This window comes from Peromyscus leucopus, chromosome 8b (genome assembly GCF_004664715.2).
Source record: "Peromyscus leucopus breed LL Stock chromosome 8b, UCI_PerLeu_2.1, whole genome shotgun sequence".
In the NCBI taxonomy this organism is placed as follows: domain Eukaryota; kingdom Metazoa; phylum Chordata; class Mammalia; order Rodentia; family Cricetidae; genus Peromyscus; species Peromyscus leucopus.
Window position 1 is genome coordinate 86,067,566 of NC_051086.1, and position 21,652 is coordinate 86,089,217.

Here is a 21,652-nt window from a genome sequence, read left to right on the forward strand (position 1 = left end):
TCCAACTCAAAATACTCTATATTCGAGCCTTACGAGCAGTAGCCCAAACCATTTCCTATGAAGTCACCATAGCAATTATTCTATTATCAGCCTTCTACTAAATGGATCATTCTCACTTCTACCCCTAATCTTAACTCAAGAAACCCTCTGACTAATTATCCCAACTTAACCTCTAGGAATGATATGACACATTTCAACCCTAGCAGAAACTAATCGTGCCCCGTTTGACTTCACAGAAGGTGAATCTGAACTAGTATCCGGATTTAGTGTACAATACGCTGCCGGTCCAGTCACCCTTTTTTCATAGCCGAATATACCAACATCACCTTAATAAATGCTCTGTCAACAATCGTAGTTACAGGCCCATTTAACGATTCAAACAATGCAGAACTATTTACTATAACCTTTATAATCATCTGTGTGTGTGTGTGTGTGTGTGTGTGTGTGTGTGTGTGTGTACATGTGCTTGCAGAGGTCAGAGGAGAGCATTGCCTGCTTTGCTTTATCCCTGTCCGTTTCTTTGAAGGAGGACTTTCCCTAAACCTGGAGCTAGACTAGTGGCCAGCAAGACCCAGCAATCCTCCTGTCTCTGCTCCTGCCCCAGCACTGTTCATGTGGCTATCCTTTTTTTTTTTTTTTTTTTTTTCTTGAGTATCCAGACTCAGGTCCTTATATGCACTTAACTATTGGGCCATCTCTCCGGCTCCATACTGACCTTTCAGTGGTTGTGGGTGGCTGGGCCAGTATTCTTTCTGTTTGCTGAAGGAACCATTCCCCTAAGTCCATTTTCAATAACTAACCCAGCACAGCCCTTCTGCGCTTTAGGATAATCCTACCAGACCCTCATCTTGATCTGGAGATCACGTGGATGTAGCCAGTACAGGTTTTCTCTCTGTGTCCCGATAGGCTGAAGCCATACAGTTCCTGGAGTTTGAACCCGGGAGACAGTTCAGGAACACTGGGGCATTGCCCGCAAGTTCCCCAGGCTGACGCGGATCTGGTTCGTTCTCTGTTGGTCCTGAAGGTGGCGCAACCTATTTGCAGAGAAGAGCGCACTGTGGGGCCTGGGGTGGGGGATGCTTCCTGCCCAGTGCCTGTGCAGCAGCACACCCAGGTCTTGCAGGCACATCTCCCAGCCCCAACAAGACCTGTACACCCAACCTCCCTGGCCCAACCCCTGGGCAGGCAGGAAGTGAGGAGTACGCTGTAGACCCAGGACTTTGGTGACCACCCAGAACCCCGGGACTACGGGCTGTGGCTGCCTTGCTGCCTACCATCCTTCTGGCCCCTGAGCCCAGGATGCAAGCATGGCCAGCTCATCTCTGCCTACCCTGATACCCATCGGTCCCCACTGCCTGCGCCCCTTCACCCCAGAGTCCCTGGCAGCCATAGAGCAGCGGGCAGTGGAGGAGGAGGCCCGGCTGCAGCGGAATAAGCAAATGGAGATTGAGGAGCCTGAGCGGAAGCCACGCAGTGACCTGGAAGCTGGCAAGAGCCTGCCCCTCATCTATGGGGACCCGCCACCCGAAGTCATCGGCATCCCCCTGGAGGACCTGGACCCTTACTACAGTGACAAGAAGGTCTGGGTGTGGGAGGACACCCTCTCTCTGTGCCTCCTGTCTGTCTGTCTGTCCTTTGGGCTCATGGTTTCTCTCCCTTTCTCAGACCTTCATTGTGCTCAACAAAGGCAAGGCCATCTTCCGCTTCTCCGCCACGCCTGCCCTCTACATGCTGAGCCCTTTCAGCATTGTCAGGCGTGTGGCTATCAAGGTGCTCATCCACGCATATCCTGCCCACGTGGGAGAGGTGGGGAGGGTAGGGGCGGGCAGGAGACCTTCCTGTGCCCTCCTCTTCCCAGCTGCTCCCTCTCTTTCCTTGACCCATCCCCACGCTATTCAGCATGTTTATCATGATCACCATCTTGACCAACTGTGTGTTCATGACCATGAGCAACCCGCCTTCTTGGTCCAAGGACGTGGAGTAAGTCCCCCCTCCCCAGATTTCCTACCCCAGGTCTGTACCCGGAGTGCTCAGAGCGACACTGCTCTTGTCTTTCAGGGGAGACACACTGTCCCTGTGAGAGTTAACACCCTAAGCCATGGTAGGGGAGGCCATGTTAGCACCCTCACCAAGGTCCTCAGCCCTGGGTAGCCACATGCCATCTTGGTGTCCCTCTTCTAAGGTCCACAGCTGCCATGCACACACACACACACACACACACACACACACACACACACACACATCATCATCATCATCATCATCATCATCCAGGTGGCACACTGGCCCCGACTGGCCTTCTTCTTGTCAGGTACACCTTCACAGGGATCTACACCTTTGAGTCTCTCATTAAGATGTTGGCCCGAGGCTTCTGCATTGATGACTTCACATTCCTCCGGGACCCCTGGAACTGGCTGGATTTCAGTGTCATCACCATGGCGTGAGCGGGGCTCTGAGACTAGGGTGGGATCGGCCAGAAGGGTAAGCTCCAAAGAGGGCGTTGATGGGGGGGAGGGGGGTGGCAGGGGCCATTACTTGTTCAGACTGAGCCACATGATCTAGGACATTCCCAGGGCCCTGCTCAGAGGTCAGTGTCCCCTCCTCATACCATGTACACCTTAGGAGGCAGCCTGATTCGCAGCCCCACAGCCAGTGGGTGAGTGGGGATGTCCTTCTCCTCCATTCTCCAGCAGCAAGCTCAGCACTGTTCTTCCCAACTCTTGGGCTAGAACAGCCACTTTGGGGGTTATTTGGCCTGCCCTCCAAATTATCCTTGTGATAACACCAATTACAAGAATTCCCCGGCTGTCCTCATTCTGGACACAGAGACACTTGATTTCTGTCCCAGCTCTGATACACCCCCACCTCAACTTCCCACTCAGGTATGTGACCGAGTTTGTGGATCTGGGCAATATCTCAGCCCTGAGGACCTTCCGTGTGCTGCGGGCCCTGAAAACCATCACGGTTATCCCAGGTATTGGGAGGTGTGGGGTCCCTCCGCCTGGGCCAACATGCTCTCTCTACCATACCCAGGCCTAGAAGTGAACACTCAGATTCTGAAAACCTAAGCCAGGCTTAAGACAATGCTCCGAGAACATACTTTGGGAGCACTAACCCAGTGAGACTTATTAAAATTCCTCTGTGCTTTTGTGTAGTTCTGAGGATCAGGCAATCTTAGAGGTCATTTGTCTCCAGGCAAAGCCAAGCTCCACACGGAGGAGGTGTTCAGAAAAGGGCTGCTGTAGGGAGGCTTCAGGGAAGACATTGTGAGGAATGAAAGCAGTCTTGGAGTTGACTGAGGCTCAGAGTGAGGCTCAGGGCGGAGTCCTCTACCACCCCGCCCTTCCCCGGCTGATGTCGTCCCTCTCGCTGCGACCAGGGCTGAAGACCATTGTAGGAGCCCTGATCCAGTCCGTGAAAAAGCTGTCAGACGTGATGATCCTCACCGTCTTCTGCCTGAGCGTCTTCGCCCTGGTGGGGCTGCAGCTCTTCATGGGGAACCTGCGGCAGAAGTGCGTGCGCTGGCCCCCGCCCATGAACAACACCAACACCACGTGGTATGGTGACGACGTGTGGTACGGCAATGACTCGTGGTACGGCAACGACACTTGGAGCAGCCAGGAGAGCTGGGCCAGCAACTACACCTTCGACTGGGATGCCTACATCAACGACGAAGGTGAGAAGGGAGGGAGGAGGGCCGAGGAGACTCCCTGGCCGCTCCCGCAGCCACTGTCTCAGCTGCTTCTTTACAGAGGACATAAGCTTAAATCCATCACTAACCAGCTTGGGTAGCCACCAACAAGTCACTCAGTCACGGTCCTTAGAACCTTCTCCTATCACCAGATGTGGTGGCGCACATCTTTAATCCCAGCACGGGGAGGCAGAGGCAGGTGGATCTGGCCAAGCCTGGTTCACAGAGTGAGATCCAAGATAGCCAAGGCTGTTACACAGAGGAACCCTGTCTCAAAAGCAACAACAACAACAAAAATCCTCTCCTGTCAAATGAAGTATGACAAAACTCCCCTTAATGTGCTAATGACACACTGTTTTTAAACTCCTGCACCTGTTGAGGCTGAGGAGATAGCTCAATCTATAAAGTGCTTGCCATGCAAGATTGAGGACTCAAGGTCAATCCCCAGAAGCCATGTAAACAACCAGGCACAGTGGCACATGCCTGTGATTCCAGCCCTGGACAGGCGGAAACAGGCAGAGCTCAGGGGCCCATGGGACAGCGAGCTAATCCTGCCTCACTGGCAAATCCCAGGTCCCAATAAGAGACTCCCTGGAAAAAAAAGTATACAGTTGGTGCAAAGAAAAAGGTTGCGCACGCACGCATACACACACACACACACACACACACACAGCTCTCACTGTACAAAAAGAGACAATCCATCAACCTTCTGTAGCCTGGGCATCCTCTTCCCCTCCCCCACACTCTGTGCTCCCTTCCTGGTAGGGCTGCCAATGAGCATGTCCTGTTCACATGCCTGTCCTTTATGGGTACATGAACCCGCATCACATCCTCACAGTCTCTATTACTCACAGTGTCTGCTTATTGAAGCGCTGTTCTTCCTTCACTGTGGCCCCTAGATTCTAACCCCGTCCCTGCAGTTACGTAAGCATGCGGTAGCCTAATGCACACACACAGACACAGCCCTTTGCCCCGTGTTAGGCTCTTGGAAAATCCTGACTTCATAACCACAGTAGGCACCACGCTGGCATGGCTTAGAGCTGAGCCCTGCAGTTTACCCACTGGGGAATCTTGGAATTTGGAACTGTTTGTAAAGGATGGGAGGGGCCACACAGATCTGTCCGCTGGTGTACGCTGTGTGCGTGTGTTTACTGTGCGTCTGTGTGGTAACATGTCTTCTTCGTGGCCTCTCATTCCCAAAGGGAACTTCTACTTCTTGGAGGGCTCCAATGACGCCCTGCTCTGCGGGAACAGCAGTGACGCCGGGTGAGTTGTGGGGCGACAGTACCCCAGGTATCCTGGGAGGTGGGGATTCATTAGGGACAGGGGTCTGGAGTGGATAGGAGTGTGGGGGAAACCAGTGGGCAAGGAGAGAAGGCTTTGCTGCTTGGAGATTATGGAGAACTGGGGATCCCCACTCCCCGGAGTCCTCCATCTGTCCTCAGCTCTCTTCCATCCCTAATCCAGTCCCTCCTTTTACTACCAGGCACTGTCCCGAAGGTTACGAATGCATAAAGGCTGGGCGGAACCCCAACTACGGCTACACCAGCTACGACACCTTCAGCTGGGCCTTCCTGGCACTCTTCCGTCTCATAACCCAGGACTACTGGGAGAACCTCTTCCAGCTGGTACAGCTGCCCTCACTCTGCCCTTCGGCCCCGCAGACATACCCTCCGGACCACTGCTCCTTAGAGCCCACCCACAATGGCCGGGGCCCCACTGCACCGTCTCCCTAGGGGACTCCTTCAGTCCCCTTGTGGGCTCTTAGGAAATACCTGGCCAGAGCCAAACCATGGTCCTTTTCCATTTTTGATTTATGGGCTGAGGGTCTGGGGCTACTATAGACGCGGTCCCAGGAATCTCCAAGCCTCAGAGAAACCAATAGGACATCCGGGAAACTCAACTCTGCCCCCACACAGTGGTAGTTGGCCCTCTATGTCTGTGGGCTCCACCTGTGTAGATTCATCCAACTACAGATTGGAGATACCTTTTTAAATAAATGGAGCAGGCAGTGGTGTCTCCAAGGCCCCCACATCCCCAGGCTCTGTGAGGGACCCCTTCTCTGCCTACCTACCTAAGCGACGGCCATGTAGAAGGGCCCCCTGGAGGCCATGAGACCCTCCCTTCTTTCCTCTCCCAGACCCTTCGAGCAGCGGGCAAGACCTACATGATTTTCTTTGTGGTCATCATCTTTCTGGGCTCCTTCTACCTCATCAATCTGATCCTGGCGGTGGTGGCCATGGCCTATGCCGAGCAGAACGAAGCTACCCTGGCTGAGGACCAGGAGAAAGAGGAGGAGTTTCAGCAGATGCTTGAGAAATACAAAAAACACCAGGAGGAGTTAGAAAAGGTGTGGATTCAGGCACAGAGTTTGGGGTGAGGACCCCAGGGTCTCCCCGCCCCTGGCCTGGGCTGTGGCCTGGACTGCTTAATCCGCTGGCTCCTTCGAGGCAGGCTGGGAGGAGGGGCAAGAGGGAAGGGTTATGGAGTAAAAGGAGCACAAAGCCCCAGGTGGAGAGCGATGCCTCAGTTTCCCCCATGGCACTGCAAGGAGTTTGGGACAGTGAAATGTGAACTTTCCTCCAGATTAAAGGTCTATGGCTTTGTGCTTTCTGGGTCCTTGTTGAGGCAGAGATGGGGTCCCGGGTTGTACACAGGGCAGCTCCCCTCTTTCTCATACATATACGAAGTCCAGGGCCCATCAGTGTATCGGGGCTGAGGGTCTTCAGGGTCAAGGTCCCCAGTCACCTTGTCCTTACCCCGTCACCCCATCACCACTGAAAGCTGCCCCTTCTCTACATTCCCTGGATTTGGCATCAACTAAGAAAAGGGCCTGTCATCCAGCAGGCCCAGTAAGAGTCAGTGTGTCCATCCCCCTGGCTCAGAGTGAGACTTCGCATTCCTTGTCCTTGCTGATTTACAGGCTAAGGCCGCCCAGGCTCTGGAGGGCGGGGAGGCAGACGGGGACCCGGCCCACAGCAAGGACTGCAACGGCAGCCTGGACACGTCTGGGGAGAAGGGGCCCCCGAGGCCAAGCTGCAGCGCGGACAGCGCCATCTCAGACGCCATGGAGGGTGAGTGCCCTGTGCCCCCCTCCCCTCCCCTCCCCTGCACTGCCCACCAGGCCTCTCAGCCTCCTGAGGTGCAGGGCGGGACCTGCTTGGACCCAGCTTCAGGAGGGCAGTAACTTAATATTGACACCAGAGAAGTAAGCTGGGATAAATATAGTCCTGTCAACCTGGTCCATTTCTGGCTGCAAGGCCAGGCCATTGCGGGAACTAGGGGCTTCCGGGAGGGCTTGGGGGCTGCCAAGGCAACGAGGAAGGACAGGCTAATAATACTAACCAGGAAGGCCTGGTGTTCTGGAAACTACTCCATTGTTTCCTGGGTAAAGGTTAAAGGTCAATGGTTCAATTTCCCCAAGCAGAATCACAGACTCCCCACAAGTCCTGTGGTACCCCCAAGTCTCAGGAGGAGAATACAGAAGTGGTAAACAAGAGATGGGCAGACAGAAGCTTGGCTGGGTGGATGGATCGTAGATGGCGGGGCAGATTGACGAATGGAAAGACAGATAGGTGTGCGGATGGGAGAAGAGGATGGTGACAGAGAGGGAGGGAGAAAGAGCGATAGATATGGAAGAAGGAAATGAAGAGAGAGGGAGGCTAGAAAGAATCTCTGACCCAGAGGGGACCCAGTCGCTTCCTAGGGCTTGCTTTGTGCTAAAAGCAGCCTGGGGTTCTCCAGGGCTCTGCCAACCTGTAGGGGGACCCATCTTGCGTGACCTTACACTCTGCATTCAGGTGACTGTGTTCTGCCGAGAAAATGGTCCAGGGAATGCTGGGCAGAGCTGGCCCAAGAAGCTCTGTTCTTGCTGTGACCTCTTTCTCAGGCTTCAGATCTCAGCTTCCGGGACCCCGACAGTAGCCCAAGCAGACTAGCCTGAGACAAGAGATTCACTTTTCTCATTCCTGGGTGGGACCCCAGCCCTACCCAGAGTCTCCAAGGGGCTGCCACCTATCCTAGGCTCTTTCAGCTGCAAAATAGGTAGCATCAATAGTCTTTGCCTCTTAAGTTTCCAGTGGTGGGTACTGGAGAATCTGACTAGGAGAAGGCCACTCCCATAGGCCACAGAGGCCAGGTGAAGGAAGAGCCCCATCCCGTAGACCCCACAGCTTTGGGTAGCAGGAAGAGTAGTCTTCCAGAAAGCCACTCAAGAGGGAAAGGTTGTTGATGCCTGGGGACAGTCTGGGGTGACCTGGGTTATCACAGGGAGGGAAAGTGTTCAGGAACTCTGCCAGCAGCACTGAGGACTGACCCCCTAAAGTGGACCCCCAATACTCCCTAAAGACTCTGGTACCCAGCCAGAGACCAGGGTATGTCTCTTTCCTGACAGAATCCCAAGTCCGAGAAAATGGCAGATAGCTCCGCTCCAGCTCACTGAGTGGAGGACATTGGAGGGTGTAACAATGGGGTTGCTGAGGACTCAGAGCTGAGCCCTGGGGAGGGGTTCGGGTTAAGGCTTACCAAGGAGATGTGCCTTGAGGGGCTGAGCTCTAAGAGGGCAGGGCTCGGAAGGATGGGGCTTGTGGGTGGGATTTTGAGGGACTGGTCCTAAGCTGATGTGGTGTGGGGTGGGGCTAGAGAAGGCCTTATTGAGGGGGTGGGCAAAAGATTCAGAGCATAGGAGGAGGGTCAGAGAGCTAGATGGAGTAAGAGTCCAGCCAGACAGAGACTCTTCATCAGAGACCTGTGACAACTCCACCTCCAGAGCTGGAAGAGGCCCACCAGAAATGCCCGCCGTGGTGGTACAAGTGTGCACACAAAGTGCTCATCTGGAACTGCTGTGCCCCGTGGGTGAAGTTCAAGCACATCATCCACCTCATCGTCATGGACCCCTTCGTGGACCTGGGTATCACCATCTGCATCGTGCTCAACACCCTCTTCATGGCCATGGAGCATTACCCCATGACCGAGCACTTTGATAATGTGCTCTCCGTGGGCAACTTGGTAAGGAAGGGACAGAAGGGGAGGGCGGTCGTCTGGAGGACAGGACAGAAGCGTGGGGCTGCCTGGGCTGTGTGGAAATGGAGGGCACTTGGGGACAGCTGGCACAAGTCGTAAGAGGAGGCGCATGCAGTGGTCTAGGGAATATGGTAATTGAACCTCAAGGTACTTGGGAACAAGGAGAGTGGGGTGAGCTGAGATCAAAACTCCTGGAGGTCTGGGATCCAGGCCACATCTAGGAATGGGGGTTGAGGGAGTGGGGGTGTGGAAATGGGTAGGGTTAGGTAACAAGTTTCTCCACTTTCATAGACTGTCAGGAACCTAAAAGAGACCAAGGGCCTGGGAGTGGGGGCATATAGGCAAAGACACCCAAATGCCAGAGGGTCTACCTGGCTCCAGAGCCCTCCTGCTTCTCCAGCTCCACCGGGCTGCTGTCTCCCATACCCTCTGCTGCCCAGCTATTGTTGACATGCTCTGATCCGACTGCTTATCCCTGCCCATTAGGAGCATTAGCACCTCGTTGCCAGCCCCAGTGGAGGCCTGACAAAGGAAAAAGCGGCTGCCTCCTCCTCCAGCCCGGCTCCACTGTGCCCCACCCTTCCCAATCCCCTTTGCAGCCCCACCCCACCCACCCACCCATCGCAAATGGGCAAGAGGCTCCCATTGCCTCCAGGAGAGGCAAGCTCAGAGAGTCTACCATGTGAGGAGGGCTGGGACAGTACCCACACCTGGTAGGGGGCATAAGAATCATGTCATCAGAATCCCCAACCTTCAAAGCAGATATGTCTGCTTGTAAAGATGCCCAGAGCAGCCATGGCCAGGCTGGGCAAGAGAGGCCAGGGCATGCTCCAGGCTCATGGCACAGCTGCCAGGGTGTGTGTGATGGGCAGGGCCTGTTTGCCTGTCTTCTCACCGTCCACACTGCACTGCTATCTGGGCACCTGCTATGGCCAGGGACAGCTCTTGGGAGGGACCCAGTGTGCACCTAGGCATGCTGTTGACCCAGAGCAGCTGATGCTTGGTAGGAGGGGTGCCATGCCCGGTGAACTTGAAGGGGCTGTGAGGCCCTCAGGTACCTGTTCTGGGGTTGAGGAGGCAGATCTGACCTTCTTACTGATTCTGCCCAAGACCTTGTATCCACCAAAGCTTGCTAGGTGGTTGAGGGTGGTGTGACTCCTTTGGTGGAGTGTTTACCTCACTGTGCGAGCCTCCCTAGGCTCCATCCCCAGCACTGAATAAAACCAGGCCTGATGAGAGGTGCTCGTCACCCTAGCACCTGGAAGGTGGAGGCAGGACCGTCACAAGTCCACGGTCATCTTCTGCTGTGTAGTGATTTCAAGGCCAGCCTGAGCTACATGACGCCTGTTTCAAAATCAAAAAGCCAAGTTTGCTAGGTCCTGGGTTGTACTTGGTAGGGAGGCTTGGAGCACAAAGGAGAAATTCCGAACTGAGACCCTGAGGAACTGAGTGGCACGGGACGGGTGTGTGTGTGTGTGGGTGTGTGTGTGTGTGTGTGTGTGTGTGTGTGTGTACCTCTCTGAGCCTCAATTGCTTATCTGTGGAAAGAGTGTGATAATCCCTCCAGCTTTGTAGAGAACCACATGCCAACAAGGTCAGTGTGAACCAGACTTCATGAACGTTGAACATTACGATCAGGTCGAAGACCCAAGAAGTTAGTGACTTGACCGTGGTCACAATGTCAGAAATGGGTAGGAATGGGTCTGTGTTGTACCCACCTAGGCATAGGATGTGGTCTTTGTACCTGTCACACCACATGCACACCCATGGGCCTCGGGGACCACTCCCTACCCCTTTTCAGGGCCCTCAACCCCTACCCTTCAGTTTCTAAAGCGTGTGCCAGGAGGTGAGGGGGGAAACTCTCCCAAGGCCCTGTTCTCCATGAGACTCTGTGACGGGGATTCCATGTCCTGTCCCCCCAGGTCTTCACGGGCATTTTCACTGCAGAAATGGTGCTGAAGCTGATCGCCATGGACCCCTATGAGTATTTCCAGCAGGGCTGGAACATCTTTGACAGCTTCATCGTAACCCTCAGCCTGGTAGAGCTGGGCCTGGCCAACGTGCAAGGGCTATCCGTGCTCCGCTCCTTCCGTCTGGTACACAAGCCCCGGGGGCTGAGGGGGGACGGGAGGAGGAACCCCAAGAGGCTAGAAGACCCAGCTGCCCTGCGCATGCCACTGGGCCCCTCGGAACCCTCACCTGTAAACTAGGAGAAAGAGAGTCCTTCTTTCCTATTACAGAGGGCTGGGGTGGGGGACCAAAATGGGGGCCCTGGGAGCTGACATTAGACGACCTTGGGCAGCCGTGAAAGACAAAACCTGTGTCTGTTAGTAACACGCTTGGGACTTAGGAATTACTATTTTTTTCCTCTACCCCTTGAAGTTCACTCCCTTTTTTTTTTTTTTTTTTTTTTTTTTTTTTAACTTTATCACGAGGATTATTGCTATCACCCGGCACTACAGCCACTAGCACAGTGTAACTTTATCATTAATTTTTAAAAATTCATATGTGTGTCCATATGCCACACGTCTTTTCTACGGGTGCTTGTAGAGGCTGGAAGAGGATGTAGGATCCCCTGGAGCTGGAGTTACAGGTGGTTATGAACCGCCGACTGTGGGGGCTGGGAGCTGAACTCGGACTCTCTGGCAGACCGATGAAGTTGCCCCTAACTGCTAAGCCATCTCCCAGCCATACATGCTGCAAGTCTTTTTTTTTTTCTTCATCTATCCCACCTATTTTTATTGGGGGACCATATGTTAGAGCAAATTCTGGTATACACTCTCACTTGTAATAGACTGTATCTTCAATGGATAAGGCCATTTTCTTTTCCCATTTTAACATGGGTATCAGGAGGCTTTAGCACTCCATTAACAGAGAGGCGGAGTGAAGCCTTGTTCATCAGGAGGATGGGGTTTAAGACTGTTGGACATGGAGCTTTCTCCTGGGGCTCCCTGGGCTTGGCCGGTGGTCCCCAAGCCTCAGTCGTTCTTGTGTTCCCTCTGCCTGGCAGCTGCGTGTCTTCAAGCTGGCCAAGTCCTGGCCCACACTTAACATGCTCATCAAGATCATTGGCAACTCAGTGGGTGCGCTGGGCAACCTGACCCTGGTGCTGGCCATCATCGTCTTCATCTTCGCGGTGGTGGGCATGCAGCTGTTTGGCAAGAGCTATAAGGAATGTGTGTGCAAGATTGCCTCGGACTGCAGCCTGCCCCGCTGGCACATGCATGACTTCTTCCACTCCTTCCTCATCGTCTTCCGCATCCTCTGTGGGGAGTGGATAGAGACCATGTGGGACTGCATGGAGGTGGCCGGCCAGGCCATGTGCCTCACCGTCTTCCTCATGGTCATGGTCATCGGCAACCTGGTGGTAAGTAAGCTGTCTGAGCAGCTTCCTGACTCTTACGCAGGGAATACATGGAGCATGTACAGTTCCCGTCTTTCTCGTTTGAGGGGTTTGTTCATTTTAGGGATAGCTGTATCAAAGTGTTGGTGTCTAGATCTCTGTAGTCAGGCCTTGTGGCGGTGGACACCATATTCCAGCATTCAGGAAAGCGGAAACACAGGATCTTTGCAAGTTCAAAGAGAGCCAGGCCTACTTAGTGAGTGCCAGGACAGTCTGGGCTCTGTAGCAAGACTGTCTCAAGACAACAAACAGTAGGGGCTGGAGAGATGGCTCACCAGTTACAAGGAGTTGCTGCTTTTGCAGAGGACCTGGGTTCAATTCCCAGCACTCACGTGGTGGTTGCTAACCACCCATAACTCCAGTTTCGGGGGATCAATGCCCTCTTCTGACTTCTCGGGCACCAGACACTCATGTGGTCCACATATATACATGCAGGCAAAACATACATAATAAAACAAACAAATCTAACTTTGAAAAGTTTTCACTGGGTGTGGTGGTGCACACCTTTAATCCCAGCATTCGGGAGGCAGAGGCAGGTGGATCTCTGTGAGTTTGAGACCAGCCTGGTCTACAGAGTGAGTTCCAGGACAGCCAGGGTTATACAGAGAACCACCCACCCCCCAAAAGAGTTTTCTACCTTCCATGGCCACCTCCTTAAATGGTGATTTTATATGATTTCCCTCAGTGAGTCAACATTTTATGCTTAACCATCAGCAGGACTTTCTTAAAACGGGTTCCTGGCCCCAGCCCTAGAGAACGTGACCCCGCAAAGTCTGGAACATAGCCTGGGAACCTGTTTCCGATGAGTCCACACGCTGCTGCTGTCACTGGTTCAGGGACAGGGTCGGTTTGTTTCTGAGACTCACTCTGTCACCCAGACTGGCCTAGGACTTCCAGCAATCCTCCTGCCTCAGGTTCCTAAATGCCGTGATTACAGGTGTGGACCATGCCTGGCTTGTAGGCTGTATTTGTGTGTGGGTGTGCGCATGGGGTTGCATGAGCACACTCATGCCCACCTGTTCCCGTGTGTACAGGTGCACACATGTACATGAGAGTGAGAAGATCATAGATCAGCCTCAGGTGCCGTTCCTCAGGAGCCATCCACCTTGTTTATATGTGTCATGGATGCCTGTGTGCACATTCACTCACATATGTGTGTAGTATATGTGTATGTGGGGGGGGTGTACATACGTCGTATATATACACATGTGTGTAGAGATTGGAGGTTGATGTGGAAGGGTTTCCTTGTTCACTCTCCACCTATATTCTGAGACAGGGTCTCTGATTGATTGGCAGACTGGCTGGCCAGTGAGCTCCCGGGATCTGCTTGTCTCTGCCCATCTGGACTCCACCCCCACCCCAGTTTTAGGGTTTACAGATCTGAGTGATCACACTGTCTTTTCCCACGGGTTCTGGGGATTCTAACTCAGGCCATCATGTTCATGTAGTAGACACATGTAGCAGCTACCTTCCCAACCCTTCAGGCTGTGTTTTGAGGGGAGCTGATCTATAGCAGCAGACAGACCTGCATTATATATCCTAGCTTCCTCATTGTTGCCATGGCGTTAACCATATTGAGCCATAACTGCTCTCCAGTCAAGCTGGGGTCTCTATCAAATAGAAGACAAGTATTTCAAATGGTCGAGGTCACTAGGACGGTTGACTTCACTAGTACGCAGAAAGAGGCAGCATGAAGTGGGACCAGGTCCCCATGAAGGTTTTCTTCCACCTTCCTTACCTCTGGTCCTGTGGTCTGGGAAGAAGAATCAGTCCAGTGCTGGGCAACCCAGAAATGATGGACTCCCTCTATTTTGCCCCTCTCTGTAGCCTAGGGCTTGGTGTGTGGGGCTGTGCATGGGAGAGACGCAGGCTGGCCAGGGGCGAGGCTTGTGGTCCAGCTGGTCAGCATTTCTGTGACTGGGCCTGTGGACTCCACCCCTTCTTGGGGTAGAGGTGGGGTCACTGCCATCAGGGCTCCTAGTGCTGCCCCTGGCTGCCCCCTGTGGGGGTGGCTGACACTTGCTCTGGGCAACAGAGAGTGGAAGATGCGGGCAATCCCCTCAAAGGCTGGAGGAATCTGTGGGCTGCTGGGCCAGCGCCTCTCAGATATCGCTGAGTTCTGGCTGGGGGCTGAGGCCGATGGGGGAGGGGGTGTCACCTCAGCTGGAGGAGACCGTGGGACGCCAGGAGAGAACTCAGGACTGCAGTTCCTAGGAGGGGATTCTGAGAGGGTGGGGAGAAAGAGGCGTTTTCTGGTCCAAACTTAGGGTGAGTGTAGATTTAAGGGCCAGCATGGCTAAATGGACCTGTAGGAGTGACCTCTCTGTGCATTTTGTGTCAACCTTGCTTTGTAACCACGACTGTCCTTGAACTCAAGATCCTCCTGCCTCAGCTACTCAAGTATTGAGATTGCAAGTATGTACCATAGTGCCCACTTACATTCCCCCCCCCCCGTCTGAACTTGCTAGGCAATCGCTCTACCACTGAGCTAAATCCCCAACCCCCTCCCAATTTTTTTTACTGTTTGTGTGGGTATTGTGGGGGACAGGGAGGAGAGGAGAGGAGAGGAGAGGAGAGGGAACAGGGTCATTTTTGTGGAGTTGATTCTCTGTTTCCATAATGGGATCTGGTAATTTACCTCAGGTCCTTAGGCTCCTGTGGAGAGCCTTTTGACATCCTGAGCCATCTCAGTGGCACGTACCCAGCAATAATTTTAACCTCTTTTTCCTCGGTTTTCCTATCTGGAAAATGAGGACGTCAATGGTGGTGATCATAAGGTTTACCTGGCGCAGGCTCAGTGCTCAGCCTCTGGGTTCAGGGAGGTCAGATGTTACAGGTACGTAGTTTTAGGTTAGTAATCATTATAATAAAATCGGTGACCACCTCCTCTTGGGGAGGGGGGGCTCCAGCCATTAGCCCAAAGCTTCTGGTAACCCTCCCCACAGCCCTGTGAGGCTGGGAATGTTGTTTCCGCACTGGAGGAGGCCCAGAGATACCCAGCTCTTGAGATGCTGAGCGGGGACTAGAGCCTGGGTCTGTGACTCTAGTAACTATGACGCCGGTGAGGCTGGCGGTGATCACCGTGCCCTTGATGCTGACAGCACTTGTTCAGCGTTTGCCCAGAGTCCTGAGCTCAGTCTGTGTTCTCAGTCAGTCAGTCCTCACCACCACCCGAGGAGGGGTGGACTGATGTGTCTATTTCAGAGAGCAGGAAGCAAAAGCTCAGAGCTAATGTGTTCGAAGCCAAGTTTTCTGGTTCCAGAATCTACAGTTGTGGCATGGCACTGCCTCTGTGTACTGTACACACACACACACACACACACACACACACACACACACACATTCACACACACTCACACGTGCCTGCACACACACACTCACACACACTCACACACACACACACATTCACACACACTCACACGTGCCTGCACACACACACTCACACACACTCACACTCTCACACACACTCACATACTCACACTCACACACACTCATACACATACACTCACACACACACACACACTCACACACTCACACTCTCACACTCTCACACACACTCACACACACACTCACACATACACATACACACACACACACACACACACACACACACACCCTACTGACTCTTCCAGCCCATCTCTGTGACTCTCCCAGTTTGCTCAGAGGGCTTGCCGCAGCCCCGGGAGACAGTGTGCTCATCTCCTTGGGCACTGTCTCCTCTCACCCCTCTCCCTCCCAGGCTTCAGAGAAGCAGGTGTCTGCCAGAGGGCACCAGGGCACCCTGCCAGCGTTCATGAACACTCACACCCTCTGCATCCACGGCACTTGGTCGCTTCCTCTGGGTTAGTGTGAAGAAGGAGAAGGGACGAGACATGGGTACCCCACCCCACAGAGCTCCCAGGGAGACTGCCCTCCCTCTCCTGCCCCTCCCCCTTTGCCTGAGAAGGCTATTTCTGTCCCAGGCAGGAGCCGTGTGCAAACCCTGCTGACCCACAGAGCAGCTAATTCCCATCTCAAATGTGTTTCTGGCAACTGGATGTCCCCTCCCCAAAGGGAGAAGAAAGACCAGGAAATATGGGTGGGGGCAATGGCCGGAAGCTATGGGATGTGGGGCAGCGACCCCAAGCACATTCCCCAAAGAGGATTTTCATATAATTTTTAAAGATATTAAACTGATAGTTGAGACAATGATGAAAAGACCTTGGAGGGCACTGATCGTGCCAGGCAGTGGGACACATGAAGACAGTCAAGGACAGTAGATTTTCACACATAAGCTCCCTTATTCCCTCATGCCCAGGAGCGTAAGACCATGGCTATGCCCTTGGCAGACAGAAGCTGTGACCTCCTACACCAGACAACTTCACCTTCATCTTGTTGTTCAAAGATGGGTGGGCTGGTGGGAGGAAGGGCCGCCATATTGCAAGGCTCCCAGGATACAGGCCATCTTGTAGTAAAAGGCAATGGTGCCCTCTAAGGTTGTATAACGGCACTAGAAACCTGAGATATAGTCCTGGCTATGCTGTCTGTCTTAGGACAAATCATTCCACCCCTCTGGGACTCAGTTTTCTTACTTACAAAATGCTGACCTACCCTCGGGGTTGATCATTTAATTCCTCCACCTTGCGCAATTATCTATCATTGCAAGTGTAATAGCAACCAGTTTGAGTACCTAGTAAGTCTTCTATCTCTTTGGGGTTTTGCTTGTTTGTTTGTTTAGCAATCACAATGTGCCGGAATTATCTTCATTTTACATTAAACTAAAGCATAGGATAGCCTAATAAACTGAAGTGTAGAGCTGGGTAGCATGGTACCCAAACTTATCCCCTAGTCTCTGTTGCCACCTACACCCCATGGTATGGGATTTGTCTGATCAAAGCCCTGCTTCTACTAGGCTGTGGGCTCTCTGAGGCCACGAGGCAGGTATGTAGTCATTGTCCCCTGGAAAACAAAATGGAGGGAGTGGATGGGTTGACTGTCTTTTAAGACCTAGTCAGCAGTCGGATATTGGTGGCACATGCCTTTAATTCCAGCACTCAGAAGACAGATGCAAGTGGATCTCTGTGAGTTCGAGGCCAGCCTGGTCTACAGAGTGAATTCAAGGATAACCAGGGCTGCACACAGAAACCCTGTCTTGTAAAACAAACAAACAAAACAACAGTAAGAAAAAAAGGGATTCCTAAAAGTTTAGAAGCTTGGACCTGGGCAACAGTGAACCTCAGTAAGAGCCTCTGTCATCCAGAACCCTCCCCAAACCCTGTCACTGCCTTGGGCAGCAGGGTCCCATGATAGACATGAACCTCAGTTTCCATATCTGTAGGGTGGGACTGATACTAGCAGCCCTCCCGCTGGCAATCATGAGTACCATCTACCCCAGCAGATGACATCCTTTTATATTTATTTATTTGTTTGTTTATTTATTTATGTGTTTATTTTTGAGACAATGTCTCTCTACATAGTCCTGGCTGTCCTGGAACTCACTATGTAGACCAGGCTGCCTTAAACTCACATCTGCTGCCTCTGCCTCCTGAGTGCTGGGATTAAAGGTGTGTACTGCCGCACCAGGCAGATGGCATCCTTTCAAGTGCCCAACATGAGGACCCCATTGGGGTGAAGGTGGTATCCCCCAGACCCTGGCTGGCCTGACACCCTCTGCCCTTGCTTTTCAGGTCCTGAATCTGTTCCTGGCTCTCCTGCTGAGTTCCTTCAGTGCCGACAGCTTGGCGGCATCAGACGAAGACGGCGAGATGAACAACCTGCAGATCGCCATCGGGCGCATCAAGTGGGGCATCGGCTTTGCCAAAGCCTTCCTCCTGGGGCTGTTGCGCGGCAAGATCCTGAGCCCCAAGGACATCATGCTTAGCCTGGGTGAGCCCGGGGATGCTGGGGAGACCGGGGAAAGTGCTCCCGAGGACGAGAAGAAGGAACTGCCACCCGAAGATGGAAACAAGGACCTGAAGGACAATCACATCCTGAACCACGTGGGCCTGACTGATGGCCCCCGCTCCAGCATCGAGCTGGATCACCTCAACTTCATCAACAACCCCTACCTCACCATTCAGGTGCCCATTGCCTCCGAGGAGTCCGACCTGGAGATGCCCACAGAAGAGGAGACTGACACGTTCTCGGAGCCTGAAGACATCAAGGTGATCCCACTGAGGGTCTGGCTGCAGGGGACGGGGGCCAGTAACACCCAGCTTTACATTTTTGCTTAACTTTAGACAAGTCATAAAACCTTTCTGACCCCGAGTTTCCTCATCAGTGAAAGGTTCCTGCCCTGTGGCGTTGTGTTGTGTTGGCTCACACAGTCAGCTCTCTGTGAGTGTTAGGGCAGGCACCAGGATTACTACAATTGGCCAGGCCAAAACTCTGCCTGGGCCCTTTCTGCCACCAGATGGCATTCTTGGACAGATAGTTTTGGTTTTTTGAGACAGAATTTCTCTGTGTAACAGGTCTGGCTATCCTGGAACTCACTCTGTAGACCAGGCTGGCCCGGAATTCACAGAGATCTGCCCCTGCTTCCTGAGTGCTGGGATTAAAGGCTGTACCACTATGCCCAGCTCCAACAAGCCTCTCTTAAATAACCCCCTGGGCTTGAAGGCCCTTGCCAAGTCTTTGCCCCACTTATGTTCAGATCTGATCTATAGCGCCAAAGCCCCCCTGCTGGCTGAAAGTGGCATAGTCACTTATCTCTGCATAGAATTCCTCTAGGCCTATTCCAAACTTCCTGGACCTGGTACCAGGGTACTAGGTACAGGGTACCAGGTCCAGGCCAGCGATCTGAGGACAGCAAGAGAACCCAATGGGAGTTTGGAAACAAGGACAAGTCAGAGTGCTGATCCACTCAGCCCTGCTGGCCTAAGATAGCTCACTCCTCCTGGCCCTCCCTTTGAGGATTTAGGAGGTTACTGAGACACAGGTGGTGGTCACCCTCAAAGTCTGGGACCCTGACAGGGCTGCCTTGGGGGAGCTGACTCTGAACACCTCACACTTCCTGCAGTCCTAATGGGAAAAAGATTAACAAGATGGGAGCAAGGGACGATACCTTCAACCCGGGGCCTGGCGGGGCACTAACAAACTTTGCCCTAAAAGCTCTCGACTCCTTATCCCCACCCCCAGCACACACCAGTACGTGGCGGCATGCTGACTTACCGGGGGCTTGAGTGCCCGCTACGGTGCTATAAATAACCCCCAGGAAACACAGCACCAGCCTCGACCTCAGTATTAGGAACTCATTGCGGGAGGGGCAGGTCCAGGGCTCTGGGAAGGCAAGAGGTCTGACGAGCAAGCAGAGCTTCGAGGGCCGTTATGAGAGCTGATGTGCAAGGATGGGTCAGGGTGTATGCTCTGATTGGCTAAATGCTCCATGCCTCAGTTTTCCTTTCTGTCAACTGGCAACAAGACCTGCCTGCCCTTGGTTTTCTGGCCAGTGCACTGGGTACAGAGCTACAACACACACACACACACACACACACACACACACACACACACACACACACACACACACGGAGGGGGCTGCCCAATTCATCTTTCTCTTCAGAGACTTCGCCATGAAGGATCTCCTTGAAGCGTGGAGGCCAGCCTGAGAATCTGGCCTGGGATTACACCGGGGGGGGGGGGGGGGGGGTTGGAGGAGGCCTAGCTAGGCCAGAGCACCGGCCCCCACCCCCCACCCCCACTGTGATCAGATTCCCTTGGCGCCACACTGGAGCCTTGGCAGGGGAAAGTTTTTCCATCCTCTCTGGACCTCTCAGCCAAACAGCCCCTGGGGGTGGGAAGGCTTGGACTCTGGGGGCACCATGTGTCCGCTCTCTGCAGCTGTGGCAGCCCAGATCTCCCTTGGCTCTGCTTCTTACCCTTGCCCCTTCAAAAGCACCTTCGGGCCTCCTTTCCTCTGCTGACCCCTTCGTATATCCCTACACCTCGCGGGACCCCACCGGGCTGAGCCCCTACCAAGCATCCCTTAGCTCATCTCCCGTCCTCAGGAGGCCTCCTCATGACTGCACTGTGCTTTCCGAGGTCTCAAGTGCCATGAGGGCAGAACTGAGGACAGCTTGGTCACTAGGGTGCTTTCGCCAGGGGGTAGTGATAGTTTCGCAAGGTGAACTAAGTGAATGAATGAACGAACTAATGAATGAATGAACGAACTAATGAATGAATGGAGCCTGCGCCACTCTCTTCTCCTTTCTGTCTGATCTCCCATAATACCCCACCTGTTGGGAGACTACGGGGATCTCTTGGGACCCAGGAGTCATGTGCCCTGTGGTCCCCACAGAAGCCGCTACCGCCTGTCTATGACGGGAACTCCTCCGTCTGCAGCACAGCTGACTACAAGCCCCCTGAAGAGGACCCTGAGGAGCAGGCTGAGGAGAACCCTGAGGGCGAGCTGCCTGAGGAATGCTTCACGGAGGGTGAGGACACACCTACAGACCAGCCCCCCACCCCGGGCCAGAGGAGGGCTACAGAAATACACAGGGGTTTCTTCCCTGGTGCCTCTCAACTTGCCTTACCCGGGAAGCCAACCCCTGAACCTGAGAAGCCCAGGCTGGCTGAGATGGGGAGGCACGGGGTGGCTGACGTCCTGAGCTTGCTTGTGAACCATCTTTTTCCTCCTGTGTCCGTCTTAGCAGCAGTTGGCACATGGATGGAATAGGCTGTAGAAAGAGTCCTTGAGCCCCCCATGGGAACCAGATGGAGCCAGGTGTGGGAGGAGGTGGGGCCCTGGTCTTGGGGCGGCATGGCAGAGGGTGGGAAGGTGCCTCCTGAAACCCCCAATGGCCAGTGACGTGTACCACCCCCTCCCAGCCTGTGTGCAGCGCTGCCCCTGCCTCTCTGTGGACATCTCCCAGGGCCGTGGGAAAATGTGGTGGACGCTGCGCCGGGCCTGTTTCAAGATTGTGGAACACAATTGGTTTGAGACCTTTATTGTCTTCATGATCTTGCTCAGCAGCGGAGCCCTGGTAGGCACCCTCCCCCGGAGGGCAGGGCGGGAGCCGAAGCAGGGGCCTTGCTCCCTAAGGCTCCCACCCCTTTATGCCAAGGGTGGATGTAGACAGGGCACTTCCAAACCCAGAGAATCCAAAGGGAGACTCAACTATATTTTCAGAAGTGTGTGTGTGTGTGTGTGTGTGTGTGTGTGTGTGTGTGTGTGTGTGTGTTTGTGTGCATGCATGTAGAGGCCTGAGGTGGATGGTAGCCATCTTTCTCCGCTGTTCTCCACTTTCTGTATTGAGGCAGGGTCTCTCACTGAACTCAGAACTTACTGTCTAGGCTAGGCTGGCTGGCCAGCTTGCTCCCGGTATTTCCTGTCTCTGTTTCCTGAGTACTGGGATTATAAGCAAGCGGCCACCTCCATCTAGCCTGATATAGGTTCTGTGATTCTGAACTCCAGCTCTCCTGCTTACAGGAAAGCAGTGGTCTCTCCCCAGCCCAGCATCAGTTTCCAAAGTAGAAGACAGGGTCCTTAGTTTTATAGCCTCTGTCCCCTCAGCCGGTGGGGAGGCAGGTGGGCCCTGGGAATTTGGAGTTAAGGGTAGACAGGA

General features: G+C 53.7%; 1 protein-coding gene across 1 annotated transcript in view; it reads left to right on the forward strand.

Annotated features, from left to right (window-relative positions):
- Window positions 1-1,868: 1,868 nt before the first annotated feature.
- Window positions 1,869-21,652, forward strand: part of Scn4a (sodium voltage-gated channel alpha subunit 4) — a 28,145-nt gene continuing 8,361 nt past the window's right edge. Inside the window, 14 exon segments of the mRNA XM_028865313.2 lie at window positions 1,869-1,980; window positions 2,309-2,437; window positions 2,880-2,971; window positions 3,377-3,673; window positions 4,891-4,954; window positions 5,175-5,316; window positions 5,829-6,038; window positions 6,612-6,762; window positions 8,457-8,695; window positions 10,633-10,806; window positions 11,721-12,077; window positions 17,780-18,256; window positions 20,386-20,521; window positions 20,916-21,070. Coding sequence (XP_028721146.2) covers window positions 1,901-1,980; window positions 2,309-2,437; window positions 2,880-2,971; window positions 3,377-3,673; window positions 4,891-4,954; window positions 5,175-5,316; window positions 5,829-6,038; window positions 6,612-6,762; window positions 8,457-8,695; window positions 10,633-10,806; window positions 11,721-12,077; window positions 17,780-18,256; window positions 20,386-20,521; window positions 20,916-21,070 — 2,703 coding nt within the window. The 5' untranslated portion in view covers window positions 1,869-1,900.